This window comes from Austrofundulus limnaeus, unplaced genomic scaffold, assembly GCF_001266775.1.
Source record: "Austrofundulus limnaeus strain Quisiro unplaced genomic scaffold, Austrofundulus_limnaeus-1.0 Scaffold24, whole genome shotgun sequence".
Classification (NCBI taxonomy): domain Eukaryota; kingdom Metazoa; phylum Chordata; class Actinopteri; order Cyprinodontiformes; family Rivulidae; genus Austrofundulus; species Austrofundulus limnaeus.
The window spans coordinates 2,589,519-2,605,496 of NW_013952426.1; the positions used below are offsets into that span (position 1 = coordinate 2,589,519).

Sequence of the window (15,978 nt, forward strand, 5' to 3'; positions counted from 1 at the left end):
TGTGTGTGTGTGTGTGTGTGTGTGTGTGTGTGTGTGTGTGTGTGTGTGTGTGTGTGTGTGTTAGTTTACTGAAGCTTGCTTTGTAAAATGCGGATTAGTGGAAAACTCATAGAAAGGATGTTAACACCAACTCCTACAAAACAAGAGCTAATGATAGAGCTGTCACAATGCTCTGCCTCGGTTAGTCAGTATACCAGGAGTAGTAGAGAATATTTTTGGTTTAGGGACGTCTAAATTTTGTGAAAGTTTTAGTGAAAAGTAAAAAAGAAAAAAAGAAAAAATAAAAACATGAACCTACCTTAAATGTTAGTATCCACAAACCACATATTTTTATTTAAAATAAACTAATAAACTAATTTGGATGCAATATTCGTAATAGAGCTGCACAAAATGTTTCATAATCTCAGTGTCAGTGATTACAATAGCAGTATTTTGATGGAACTGTAAGAAATCATGGGATATTATGTTCAATTCAGTTTCAATTCAGTTTATTTATATAGCGCCAAGTCGTTGTCTCAGGGCACTGTACATGATAAAAAGAACATTCTAAAGAAGAAGCCAGCAGATTGTGTTGAATCACTTCGTCACAGTCTCCCATCCTGAGCAAACGGTGGAGAGGAAAAACTCCCTGCTAATCRGGAAGAAACCTCCAGCAGAACCAGGCTCAGGACAGGCGGCCATCTGCCTCGACCGTCTGGGTTGGAGGACAGGAAAGAGATGCAGCCAAACACAGAACGTTCAAACATTCACTGTCTTAAGTGCCAATAATACAGTGCATTTGACTTTTTTAATGGATTCTCACTGCTCTTTATGTTTACACCTGGTTTAAACTATAGTGACCGAGATGTTAATTCACACAGTGTTGCCAACTTAATGGTGACATTAAAGAAAAAAAGAGGAGACAAATAAGCAAGTTATCTCAGCGGAATATTGAACAGTATTATTGCAATCACAAGTTTTGATGCATGCATGTCTGAATTGTACATTAATCCTTAAATATGCCTATAAAAGATTTAAATTGTTAACTTATTGCTTTCATAGATGAAAAGACAAAGTACAAAAAACCCTTTTGATTTCAAATTGAAACCATATTTCAGCAGAGTAACAACACCCATTATTTAAAAATACTGTATGTAATGTAAAATATGTGACTGCATAAATATTCACAGTATTTTGTTCAAGCATTTTTGGCTGCAATCACAGCACACAGTCTTTGTCGATAAGACTCAATCAGTATTTCACATCTAGGGCCTTATGTATCAAAGAGTGTGAAGCTTTTATACAGAAAGTTTGTGTAGGGACAGAATATGAAACTGTACACTTACAAAAATATTCAGATTTATCAAACTGCACATATTTCTGCACACCTCTCCTTCGTACATCCCAACGAATGAGGAACTGAGTGTGCATTAACTGGAAAAGGAGTCTCTTCAACATGATCTTTGAACGCGGTCAGATTGTTTCTTAGGTGCGGATGTAGTTTGTGTAAACTGACTTGTGGGGAACTTAAATGTGAAGAAATGGTAATGGGAAAATTACTATAATTCATTGTCTGTTTTATAGTTTAAAACTGAACTTATCAAATAAGTTATTGTGAACATGTAAATATAAATTATTAAAATCAAATTTGGTGCAGCTACCACCTTCCTGTCTCAAGTTATGACTAATATTATCATTCATATTAAAAGACAGCTATCTTTTTTTCAGGCTGCTTAGGGACATTTTGACTAAATTGTTACTCATCAATCCATATGTACGGCTTTCAAATTGCAGGCAGCTATCAAATTCCTTTCTGGAGTTATGACTTACAGTATGTTAGTATTTATATTAAATATACAAATCTTTTTTTAAGGCTAGAGCTGTTTTGACTGAACTGAATTGTTAAACATCCCTCCACATGTACGGTGTTCAAATTTGGTGTGGCTAACACTATCCTGTCTCAAATTATGACTAATATTAATATTTATATAAAACAAAACACAATCCTTTTTCAGGCATGTTTGGGCCATTTTGACTTAGCTGAATTGACGCTCGTCTCGTCACATGTATGACGTTCAAATTTTGTTTAGCTAGCACATTTCTGTTTCGAGTTATGACTAATATTTTAATCATAAAATTAGCAATCTGATCTGTTACACATCTCCACAGCTGCCTTTACCCAAACTACACCCACATGTCAATCCAACCAATCACGGTTTACATAGACCACACCCATACATCAATCTGACCAATTATGGTTTACCCAAACTACACCCACAACACAATTCAACCAATCACGGCTTACCCAAACTATGTACACACCTAAGAAACCTGCACTTTTGACCGCAGAGACTCTCTACTCGCTTAAAACTCCTCCTCTGACCTGCCCCCATTCAAACTGAAAGAAAGTGAGGGATGACTACCCATTTTTTCTCATCCAGTAATATTTAACTTACAGTACATAAATATTGTATTATTGTCAATGAGAGTATGCCTCCTGTGATGCATTTCCAGCTGTATATGTGTTTAATACCAGAATCACTGTGTGTCTCAACTGAATGTTTCAGTCAAGGTGTAGGGCAGGGCTATTCAACTAAATTGCTTCGGGGGCCACAGTTACTGCTGGTCAACAGCTGAGGGGCCGAACGTTCAACAATTAAAGTTATTATGTAAATAAACCAAGTTTTACAAAGATCTGTTACCTTTGAATTAGTTTATTTTGCTGCATTTAATCATGAATACAACATACAGAACCCTATAATAGTGATAATTACACAAACAAAGAACACATTATGCCTCCTATTAGACACAAATAATATTTTGACATCTCTGACTTGCCAAATTTTTWAACCAATTTTATTTTCACTTTCATCATAAAATCTTCAACTGCTTGTAATTTTAACTGTCTTGAGTATTTATAGAAATGTTTTTACCAGCTTCTAGCCAAGATTCCGACGTTTCTGTAGATGCCAAACATGTCTATGTTTAACTAAAAGAACTTAGAGTAATTAAAGTAGAATACTGGGGGTTTGGGCTTATGAGATGAATAAACCAATTGGCAGGCCGAACTTTGGTCACTCGTGGGCCGGATGTGGCCCGCAGGCTGCCATTTGAATAGCCCTTGTGTAGGGTATTTTGATATATCTGGACATTGTATGAAAGGGTTCCTGTCAGTTCTGTCAAAAACTGGAAACTTTACAGTTTGCATTAGATTGAGGTAGTTTCAGTCATTTTTTGAGACATATTTATGAGCTCAAATATGGTTCAGTTTCATCATTTTGCTTCAAACCATGCTCAAACCCATCAGAAAATGTGTTCAAATGCTTCTTGAGTTTAAGAAACCAAATGTTCACATATTGGTGTATTTCAGTGAGTTTCCGTAATTCGTAGGATGATATTGTCAATTGAAATAGATAGTGAGGAAGTAGGCACATTCCCATGGCAGATGAGAAGTTTGCCTAGTTTTATGCACACTTTCACACAACATTCATTTTAATACAATCTGACGTGTGCACGTAACGTAACGCACTCAACCTTTTTGTTCATGTGCCCTGTTGATACATGAGGCTCCTGGACATGGGAATTTTACTCCATTCTTCTTTACAAAACTGTTCAAGCTCTGACAGGTCCTGTGGGAATCAGGCATGGACAGGCCTTTTCAAGTCATGCCACAAATTCTCAATTGGGTTTAGGTCTGGGCTTTGACTCGGCCACTCCAAAAATTCACCTTGTTGTCTATTCTCTGAGGTTTTTGCTGCAAGCTTGATACCATTGTCTTGCAAAAAAAAAAACTAAAACCTCTCTCAAGCTGTAGTTCTTTTTTCAGACATCAAATTGTCCTCCAGGATTTCCTGATAAGTCATTAAACATTCAGTAAGTTTTCAAAGCAGTTGTGAGATTTTAAACCAATGACTTAATCAGCTATCATGTCAGCTCTACGATCATCACAACAAGTCAAAAAAGCTATTTGAATTTCAACTCCACAGCTGATATTGTGGAAACAGTACAGCTTGAACACCCTATTCACACACCATTTGCTCAGGCTGCTGGCACTATTGGATGCCGTGTGTGTGTGTGTGTCTGTGTGTCTGTGTGTGTGTCTGTGTGTGTGTGTGTGTGTGTGTGTGTGTGTGTGTGTGTGTGTGCGCGCGCCTGTGTGTGTGCCTGTGTGTGTGCCTGTGTGTGGCTGAGAGGGATGCAGGTGAACAGCTTGCGAGGGCCAACAGCTCCGCGGGCCAGTCTCGCGCATCACTTGACTGCCATACCCCGACGAAGGCCTATGCTCAAATTAACTTGTTAAGCAAATGAGTGAACAAGAAAAAGACAGGGGTGGGGGGGATTCAGGGCTGGATGGGTGCACGTGGCTACAGCAGCTCCTATTAAACCTGCCTGCTTGTCTGTGTATATCAGTCGTCCCTGCCCCTTGTTCCTCCGTCTCCAAACTCTTTTTTTTCTGGAACTTTCGTCCTCTCACAACTCTTATTGTCCATCTCTATTTCCGTCCCATCTCTCCCACTTACTGAAGCTCATGTAAAACCATTGTTTAATCAGAGAATAACCTGTTTCTGAATCTTAACGATGCCTTGACAGGGTACTGCTATATTATCTTTGCAAGAGATGGAGAGGGTACATTTTATTTCTCTATGCAATTGTCTTAGGTTCCAAAAATAAATCAGATTTAACACATTTAAATGTGGGTGAAGTACAAACACAGGACCAAAACTCTGATTAACTGTGGCATCAGTGATAAGCTCACATGTAACATAACGTGTCTTAAGAACATGTGGATGAATACTGACAGTAGACACAGGAGTTGCCTATTTAACTTGTCTGGACTAAGGGTGTAACAAAATATTGATACATTGAAATATTGCAATATTTTATTTCCTGATCCTGTATTGATTCTCAAAAACACTGGATTGGTTTTAATTATGGCTTAATAGATGTATATTTTAGGATGTGTGAAATACAAATGCAGTTCTCACTATTCAATGTTCTTCTGATTGCATACAAATAAACTAAATTTGATCAAATTTTGCGAATGTAATTTGTGATGAATGATCTTTTGGAGACAAAAATTACAATACTGCTTGCAGTATCACAATATATAGTGATGTATCATATTGTGACCCATGTATTGTGATATTTATTTATTTTTATTTTATTTTCTACACTGCATTGATCCCCTGGTGGGGAAATCAATTCTCTGCATTTTTACCCATCACACATGTGAACACACATGTGGAGCAGTGGGCTGCCAATTATAGCACCCAGGGAGAAGCTGAGGGGTTAAGGGCCTTGCTCAAGAGCCCAAAGTGGGGCTGGTTGGTCCGGTATAGTTGAACCGGCGACCTTCTGATCAGACTCATCTTCTCTAACCTCAGCGCCACCACTTCCCCAAAGTGTAGCAAATTATTGCAATACAGAGTCCTAGTCTGCACTGACAAGTTTGTTACTGAAACAAAATGTCTACCTTTCAACTCTGACCACAGCTCATTAACAAAGACATCCACGCATTTACTGTAGTCTCCTCTCCTCCTTCCCGTGGGGAAGGTATTTGAGGATTCCAGGCTGGTAAGTTGGGTCCTAGAAGAATCACTGAGATGAACAGGTTTCTCAGTCATAAGGCGTTTTGGGGAGTGTTTTAAGGACAAATGCTAATTTTTAGAAGTTATTCACTGAGAAAAATGTTGTCAAAGACAGGAAATGGATTGCACCAATGGGAAATTTTACAATATCAGTAATGTTTGAAAATGAATAGTTTTTTGTTTTGAATTTATTAGCTGTAAAATGGATTTGGACTTGAGCTTAACTTTACTTTTTTGTTCTTTAATCATTCTTGATGCTATTTGTGCATTTTAGCTTGACTTTGGAAGACTAATTTTTCACATGAATGAGTTGCAGCCTATTTCACTTCCTTGTAGTCCAATTCAGTGGGAGCTCATCCTGCTTGTTGTGTTCACCCATTGATCGTCAAACTATCAAGTGGCTAGTCATGTGACTCACCTGTATCTGACAAATCCCTCTGCAGTCTACAATAAATATAAGCATCTGAACAAGCTGACAACAAGGAAAGTGGAAAAAATTACACAGCTCAGACTCAGATGGTGTAGTTGGTCATGATGTGGGGCATAATTCTCCCAGCTTTGATGTGGAAATCTAAATGTTTTCAATTATGGTTTTAATTCATGTCAGTACCCTTAAGTAGTAATAGATTTTTGACAAGCTGATGCTTTGTGTCGCACAAACTCAGTGTCAGACCTGCTAAATATTCTCATTTCACAATTATCTTAAACTTGTGGAGTACTTTGTTTTGAACAATTTAACCACCATTTGCACCTTGGAACAGTTGTGCTCACAATCTTGCTTTCCTTAAGCATGTAAAGTTTGTAAACATGTACAATTTTAGTTTTGATTTGGCAGATTGTTTTCAGATTGTTTTGACTGTTTTGCTATCATGTTACTGGCATTCATTGACTATGCTTAAATATAAATTTTAGATATATAACTCCTTAGAATGTCTTTGCCTGATACCTATCAAATGAAAAAAGTCATATAGTAAGTTAGGTGATTTGCTGTGTCTCAGACTTTGATTCACTAAAGGTTTGCACAGTTTCTGTGGGCACTAATCAAAACATAACAGTCACAGTCACATCATTTTAATTAACCAAAATCCTTGTAAAATATTTTGCCAAACAAAAATTGTCTTTCTGCACTGGTGCAGTTTGTCTATATGTGCATTGTGATTTATCCTTGCATTTACTGAAACATCCACTTTTATTTATGAATAATTCAAGCAAAAATAAAAAGACCTGATTCAGAAAGACCAGCATTGTGTGTGACACACATTTACCATGAAATATTTACAGTCTCCTGAGAGCTGGCAGTATTTGTCTCAGGAAAAAGGAAAAAAAAAGGAGCAATCTGCTGCATGGTTGTCTTCTCAAAAAGAGGGCAGGCTTATCAGGAAAAGTATAATTCATTGATGGTTCAGTGATATAGTTGCAGCAACAAATAGAAACAAACTATAAATAAATGTGTGTAGCATTTAGTTGTTGCTGATTTGTATTTAGATACAAATAATTAAAATTGTACATTTCAGCAGGAGGTGGAAGCTCATTTAGGCTGTTGAGTGAAGACAATCTGTCACCCAAAGAGTGCAAATTGCTCACACTTGTCAAATTAGATGAGCGTTTTCCTGCCAGAATATCATTTATGCCTTTTACTTTATGAATCCAGCATGAGAATGTGCACATGGGGGCAAATACACACAAGTTGGAGCTAAAACCATTCACTGTGCATTTTCAAAGAATCAAGTTCTCAGTGTGTGGACTGATGCATCCTGTAATTGACCTTTAGCTCCTAAGTGTTCATACATCTCGTTCCTCATCTGACAACACCCGACTTCCTCTCATCCTCCTCTCCTTCTCTTGACACCCCAGCTTTTGGATTCAATTAATCAGCCATGGAAGGGGATTTATTCAATCCCTGCCCAATGAGATTCTTTGGTATGTGGTCCCAATGGTAGCAGGTTGAGAAGCCACGGACTACGCTGTCTTTAGGCCTATTACTCTCACCTCACAGCCCACTCATAAAGGACGCTTTGAGCTGCCCGGTTTTGGGGGGGATCCGGTGGGCCTTTTGTGCCATAATAGCCGAGAGGATTCAGTCACTAGAGACAGACGTGTTTACTAAACTCTGCATAGGTGGAGCAGGGGAGATTACGTGTGCCACTTTGAATAACTAGGAGCCTGAGTATTGGCTTGAAATCCTCTACAAAATGACAACATGTTGTTATGCCCGTTAAAACCACCTTGGACTGGTTTTAATGTTCAGCTTTATATAACACAGACCAAAATAAAACATCAAAAACAAATAGAGTGGCTTGATTTTTCAGTGCAAAGTGTTCTTTTATTTTTAAAATACTAAACAAGTTGATTTAAATTTAATGTAAGAAATCAGTTTGACCTTGAAATAAAAAGTGCTTTGAGGAAGAATATATTGAATAGCATTTATAAAATGCAGATTGGACTATTTGTACAGGATTCCCAGACATTCCTTAAAAAAGCTACCAGCTTCTGCAGACCTGTTTTTCTTCTGAGTTTCAGCCTTGCAAGGTAACAATTGATGCAACAGAAGGTAGAACAATTCTTTGTTGTCACATTAAGACCAAAAGTGTAATTGGAGAGTCATGAAATATGGAGCTGATTCTGCGAATATACAGAATCCTGCACAACTGTCAGATGATGAAAACTAGAAAAAATTTGCTTAAACCATCAGGATTTATCTTTGCCATTTGAATCATCATTTGAAGTGGCAAATTTACTGTTTTTAGGCTCTTAAAATGTTTAAATATTTTTTTTTTATTCTTTTAGTCCTGCATCTCTCAGTCCCCACCTTATGGATAAACCAATCTTTTTGCTGCAGCATACTTTCCTTCCCGCTTTGTCCTGCGGTTTCTAATTTCCTGCTATTTCTAATTTCAAAGTCATAGCTCTACTTCCTAATATTGGTGAGTTTATCAACCAAAATCCAAAGTGTCTGAGGCATTGACTTGTAGAACTGCAGCTAGGCTAGTTAATGCTTGCAATGCTGTTTACTTGTAACAGATTAAAGCTGTATGGGACAAAGCATTTTTTAGGCCCTTGTACCTTTCAACAGGCATGATGATGTAGCAACATTAGATGCTTTAGTGACATGGAGCAGGTTTGTTAGATTAGTAAAGTTCTGCAGGGGAGACATGGCTAAAGGTCCTGTCACACTACCATTTTAGACAACTAATGCCGACTTATAACAATTTTGTCCAAAACTAAACATGTCTACACTGAAGATAGAATAAATAAAAATCTACTAGAAGCCTTTTTTGGGTATGCACATATTGAATACTAGATTAGATTGAATATTAAAGTCATTTATTCATTTAATTTTGTTTTAAAGTTGACTTAAATTATCTAAGATGCTGTAGGGTGACAGGGACTTAAGGCAAAACAAATTACATTTAAAAGTTTAGTCTGAATTCTGCACAAGTTTAGAATTTGAACTGGTCAGAATAATTCTAAAGTTGTTTGTTTTCAACAAGTTTCTTTTGTGTCAAAGATGGTCAAGAATAGGTCGTATTTGCAACGTGGTCTGTACCAACAATGCATAACGTTTGTCCAGGTTGAGTCTTACAAAAAAGTGCAACAATAGAAAAAAAAAAACAAACTAAAAAAAAGAATATGTTAAGGGTGGACAACAGTTTGTTGTAAATCAGCCCGAGGATCTGCAGGACTCTGTAGTAAGGAACCATGACCAAAATATGCACATTTGTAACCAGCAATGAAAACAAAATAAAACATTTATTATTCACATTATTTTTTCTTTCATTTTTTAGTAAATAATAATAAAAAAATATTCTTCCCTCAAAAATTTGTAGGTGCTCAAATCACTAAATACAGGCAATCCATTTTAAAATTAACAGAAAATAAATCATAATACCAACAACGTAACAGTTTTATTTTTTTTTCACATGTCTCTAGCTACTTATGTGCTTTGCTTAAATAAAAAACAACCTATTATTTTTATTTTCATAAACCAAAAAAGGAATGCCAATTAGCTTTTTATGTAAGCCTTTAAAATGACCATAACCCAAATTTATGGGACTCTATCGACATTGGAGCTTACACTTGACAAAGATCCAGAGAAAGAAGCAGTTTAAGTGTCCAGGGCCTGCATACAGAGGACAGCTTCCCCTGAGAGAAGGAGAAGGCTGTGAACTGTCTGTAAAATGCCACTGCTCTACAGGAGGAGCCTCTAAATGAAATTCTTTCAGACAGAAAATGACTTGCACAGTAAGCAGCTACATGATATTAACAAATCACTTTCTGTTGGAGAGATTATCAACCTTCTGCAGAGCTCTGCACTCTACTGGCTGCTTCCTGGATGAAACCGTACAAGAAGATGCGACTAATGACGAATGTGGCAGATGGAAATAATACAACAACCTGTCAAAATAAGGAAAGTGCTGCTGTGCGTGTAGCTTTTTAAATAAGCTGTAGAACTTTGGTTCATGAAAGGAAAAGAAAGCATTGAGTGTGTGCGTGTTTGTTTTCACAATCTGAAAGGAAGTTAGTGTTTCTGGCTACAATCCACTGGACAGCATCTTTTTAAAACTTTACAGACTTGGATGCAGCTGTCAGGAGACCTTTTCAGAAATTCCTGATGCTGTCTGTCAAAGTGGCCCACTGGGTGGATGTCCGACTTTTCTTATTTTATTTTTTAAGAAAGTTTTTAGACACCTTCAAGTCATCTTAAAGTTTGGTTCACGTAAGAGTTGAGACAGTTGATTGACCCTTTTGCTTTTTTCACTAATTAACTTAAAATTTTAATTACCAAAATACTTTAAATCTGGCTTTGCATTGTCATTTTAAGTCAAAATTATTCTTAAAAATACGTTTGGAGAAGCAATGATCTATGCATTTTTTTTCTATATCACCAAGTATTGAAACCTAAATGATTTGAAGCAAACACTTTAAAATAATAAATAAAATAAAATAAAATAAAAACACACCGCAGGAGCTTTAGAAAAAAAAAACTATGTGAGAGTTGTAGAGAGTGGCCCTTTCAAACACTACAGATGATCATTTTTAAGGTAATCTGAAAAGCTCTTTACACTAGATCTCCACCTGCAAAAAAAGAATGAGAGCTTGCATCAGTAGGGGGCAGAAAAACTGCATGAGAGCAATGTTCCAGTAGACCTCATCTTTTTTCTTCTGTTTTCACAATGCTGTTGTGCCAGTTGTTGAAAATAAAGAAAATCAACTTTAGTGAACTCTGAAACCCAGAATGAGATGAACTAATCTGAAAGTTTTCTTAACCACCAGTTAATTTTTAAAACTGACTGTCCTCTTGTGGTTGTGTTCTAGTTTTTGGAGCTGTGAGAGAGGAGAGAACATGAGAGTCAGCAGCTCAAAGAAAACATGAACAGACAACAACACAACTGAGATATTAAATCACTATAAGTAAAGTCAGTAATGTATGCTACAAAGGTTATACAACATTCATAGGAGTTTATGAGATGCTACAAAATCACATTGTTCATAAGACAAATATTGATTGTGCTTATCTTGTCATGAGGCTCAACAAGCTATCTTAAAGCATAGATCATTAACAAAAATCTATGGCAATATATGCATTCATATACATTAAGTCCAACATGTCTTCCCTTTGCATTAGAACTGCAGTTGATTACAAAACGATCTGTTTCTGGTGAAAGTGCTCTGATCTCGGCCTATCTTGCAGCCGTTACAGCCTGAGCCTGCTCTGTGCAGCTCAGCTCAGCTGGTATTCACATTTCAGGCACTGAGCTGGCATTCTTTGGAAGATCAGCTCAGCAGAGAAAGGAGCTCTGAGCTCGTGATTTGTTGCCTGCTGTTTGACAGCTGCTTGCAAACTTGTTTGCACATTATCACAGAATAATTCATTACTAAACAGCCTGGCTCTGTTTTGTAAGTGGACATAACAGGAAGGGAAGTAAAGCATTATTTCATCTCAGTATGTAAAGATTTTGTACCCTGATTAACACATTCTGACATAATGAGATGAAATAATGCTTTACTTCATCTCATTATGTCTCAGTATGTAAAGACTTTGAACCCTGATTAACACACTCTGACATAATGTGAAAAGTATTTGGTTATTGGGGAACTCAAGTCACATTTACTAATCTTGACTAATTTAGGTAAATGTTAAATTATGCAGAAAGACTTATTTGAACACGTGTGCATGAGAGTGGGCGTTCAAAGTGTACAAAGTTGTAAGCCTGCATGTTACAATACTGATACTAGTTATTTGTAGATCAAATACAGCAAGGTTATTATTTTCCTGAAGTACAGTATGTTGTAGTATACCATGATCAGATACAATAGTTTTTGTCGTATTTCCTGACTGTCATGTAAACTAAACTCTTAATTTAGTCTGCTTTGTTGTGATTATTCATTTTAGAAAGCCAATCATTCTGTTTATTGGGCATGTTTTTTCTTTAAAAATGGCCAGTAAATTTTATTTTTAATCCCAAGTTTCACATACTACCATTGCGAAATAAGGAATGCAGTTGAATCAGTTTTGTTAGTGGACTCTCACCATTTAGTATAACAACAATTCAGATTGTAAGAATAAAAGCTGAGAGGTTAGAAGGTAACCAGTAGAATATTTTAGTTATTAAACATGTAACTCTACTCAGATTTTCTAGTATTTTTAAGCTTTAGTTTTGTTTAAAGCCAATAAACTATGTACCGGTAGCTATTTCTGCCATTTTTCTATTAGCATGCTGTAAGCTAATGACTGGTGACTAAAAAACATATATTTCTTGAATTTAAACTGCTAATGTAAGTTTATATGAATAATTTTTACAATCTGACGAGTACGAACTAGGGGTGCACCGTTTGCAGTTTTCTGACCAATCACCGATCTTTCAAAAATCTGTCCTGCCAGTTCCAACTTTGAAAAAAAGGTTTTTAGTTCAGTTTTTACAAGAAGTCATTTTATTTTTCAGAATGTCTAACTGATCTGTACACTGCACCATCACAGTGCACATTTCAGACTATATCAGTTGACCAATTTGTCTGCTGGTTCTTTGGAATTCAATCCCTTTACCATTTATTGATACTGATAACTTTTTAAACTGACATTGTCAGGTGTTTTTAAGGTCACAATACAACTTCAATATTCCAATCTTTTGAAAAAACATTGAACAATACCCTTGAAACAAAACAAACCTGATTTAACTGGTCATTAGATAGTGCTCACAGCAGATTTTCGGACCTTTTATGGATTTAGATGAGAAGCTGGTCTCACTGATCTCTGATCTTCGAAAATTAAGGAGATCTGTGCAAATTTATTGGTGCACCCCTATTAAGAACACTTTATGAAGCAAGTTAGAACTTGAAAATAGTCTTTTCTGGGACTGAAGGAGTTCAAAACAATAGCAGACCCAATTGTAAAACGAGCAATGACTGCCAAATTTTGATTCTATTTGTTTTAGTTTTAAGCTGTTTAAGAGACAAGGTTTCACATAAAAAAAGGTTTTCAGTTCAGTTTTTACAAGAAGACATTTTATTTTTCAGAATGTCTAACTGATCTGTACACTGCACCATCACAGTGCACATTTCAGACTATATCAGTTGACCAGTTTGTCTGCTGGTTCTTTGGAATTCAATCCCTTTACCACTTATTTCAAATGCTACATTGTTGACAGTGCACATGCACCTGCCTGTCTTGAACGCATCAGTTTGAGCTCTGGAGACGGGCTACAGCAGATTCCAGGGTCATTGCTATTCCCAGTGTTTTTCCTCCTACACTTGTTTGTCTGTAGAGCTGAGCACAACCTGTCAAGCCTTTTGTTTATGCACCGTGCGTATCTTTGAACCCACACCTGCTGGCTCGCAGAGAAGTCGGAACAAACCGTACCGCCGAGCCAACAACGCGCACAGCTGCACAACGTCTCCGTCGCTTCTTCTTCTTCCAAAGTCAACTCCGAAAGGAGATGTCGTAACGTTCAGCCCGCTGAGACGGGGGCTCACCGCTGGTGGTTTCGACCCCCACGCTGCCGGGACCGCGGGTTCTTTCTGAGACTCCCCTCTGTGGCAAAAATTGTTTGCTGTTCTTCCTGTCTGTCACACCTGCAGTGTAAACCCCAGAGAGGAGAAAGGTCAAGGATGCTGGAGAAGTTCTGTTTGTTTTTTTCCTCATAAAATCTTCACCCAGCTAGACTCCCAGACAAACTGCAGAGCTCTGGAGAAAATATGGCAGCTGTTTGTTGTATGTGCTTGTTGCTGTTTTGTCTCATTTTTGTTGTTTTGTTGTTGCTGAACACGATGTCTACATTTGGGTAGTCTTGAAAGGGATAAGTGTGTCAGGAAGATATGCTCTTTGGGGTTTCTGCAGGTTCTGTGATAGTTTTATCTGACAAAATGCACTAAACTAAAATTAAAAAAAATCCAATAATATACGATAGCCTCATTATTAATGGTAAAGTTTTTTTTTGTTAGTGTCCTGATGCATCTCAGTATTCCAGGTAGAAAAAATCAAAGGAAAAAATAGGTCCTCTGGATGGGTTCTTCTTTAGTGAAAAGTTTTGTCTCTCCTCCAAGAGACTTCTTCAGTCTGAGTTTCAGGTGAACTCAAGCCTATAGGCGATGGCCCTCGTTTGCATGTGACTAACCTCTTTGTCCACCATGTGGAGGCAGTGCTTATGGCTGAGTTCACCTGAAACTCATCAGACTGAAGAAGTCTCTTGGACGTGAGATGAAATGTTTCACTAAAGAACCCATCCAGAGGACTTATTTTTTCTTTTTGATTTTTTTTTTATTTTTTTGTTTATGGTGACATAATTTAGAGCAATAACAAGGGGAGAATTCAGATTTTAAATTATTTAAAGTCTGTTTTTTAATTCCGTAGTTTATTACAAAACAACATAAACGCCAGTAACAACATGCTAAATCTACTTTCCTTTCAGAATAACCTTCTGGGCAGCCTGAGAAGTTTTTTTTTCTTTTCTCACCTCTACAGATCAGCTGCATGTTGACCTCACTGTGAACGACACATACATTTTTAGTGTCATTTTACACAGAAATACAAGTTTTAAAAAAAACAAAACAAGGTTAACCTCGTGCAATGTGTCACATTTTTGTCACTATTAAAACATTTGAGTTTCTAACCTGAAATGTGTTTGTTTTATCACCGTGTGTTTGGAAAATTTGGAAACATTTTTCTTTTAGTTTCCTATTGAGCCATCTGTTGTGTAACCATGTTGTCATTTTAAGGTTACTTCCAGTTTCTTTGTGACAGGCACAGAGCTGTACTTAAGTTTTTGTTTTGTTTTGTTTTGTTTTTACTTTGCTGTATTTATTTTTCTGCAACAGCTCGAATGCTGTTATGTGAGCCCACACAGGCACAGACAGGACAGACAGACACAGCTGAGGGTGTACAGGAGGTCACGAGAGGGATGCCAGCAGATGGAGTGATAGAGGGAAGAGAGGAGAAGCTAGGAAACAGGACAGCAAGACCAAATGCTTACGGGCTAATCTGAAGGCACTGATTTCATTTCACATCCTGTCTGCTCCACCGAGCCCACCTTATGCTAAAAACTTTGGGGCAGAGAAGATACAGAACATGTTCAAGTGTAAGCAGAAGTACTTCACATGCAGCTGAGAGATGTTTATATTTTATTAACTCTGCATATTTATAAGAGGACGTTTCTGTAAATACACACAGATTTAGAGTCTCTCCTCTTCTCCAGTGTGTAATTTATGCCTGTAGTAAGGTGTTTTTAATGTGCCTCAAGGACCTGCAGCAGCAGTAGTACTATCTTAGAAACACACACACTTCCTTTTAACCTAAAGTTACCTCCGCTGTCTCTTTCTGTCTTTGGTAAAGAATGGAGCAGTTCCAGGAGAGCCAGTGAAGAAGGATGAAAACACTCGGAGAGGCAACTGGGGCAACCAGATAGAGTTTGTTCTCACAAGTGTGGGCTACGCAGTGGGCCTGGGCAACGTGTGGAGGTTCCCCTACCTCTGCTACAGAAATGGAGGAGGTACGTATCTAGTTAGACTGGTAGCTGATGTACATATATGTGACCCATCACATTGAAATGAGGATTAAGTCCAAAAGTAGTGTATGGAGAAATAGGCAAATATAGTATTTTGACTAAAATGTTAACAAAAATTGCATTTTGTCAAAACATAATGAATAAATGCCTTATTAGTGTATCATTTGAATGAACTCTCTGGAATTTAATCATAAAACAAAATTTTGAAGCACTTTTTTGAGCAGTAGCAACAAAAAACCTGATTTTGAGGAAAAAGGCCTTAAAATGTTGAGATTTTCTTGTGAGTTAGCAAAGTTTTGTTTATTTTTAGCTGGAAAATCTCAATATTCAAATATAATTTGAACTCTTTATAAGGACATCAAAAATTCCTCAATAAAATGACATAAAATTAGGAATCAGACCAAATATTTATG

General features: G+C 37.1%; 1 protein-coding gene across 2 annotated transcripts in view; it reads left to right on the forward strand.

The window, feature by feature from the left end:
* The window catches only part of slc6a9 (solute carrier family 6 member 9), a gene marked incomplete at its 3' end in the record, with an annotated part of 99,051 nt that overhangs the window by 62,481 nt on the left and 20,592 nt on the right, over positions 1–15,978 (forward strand). For both annotated transcript variants that reach the window (XM_014004493.1, XM_014004491.1), the window contains 1 exon segment: positions 15,394–15,550. In XM_014004493.1, the coding sequence (XP_013859947.1) occupies positions 15,394–15,550 (157 nt within the window).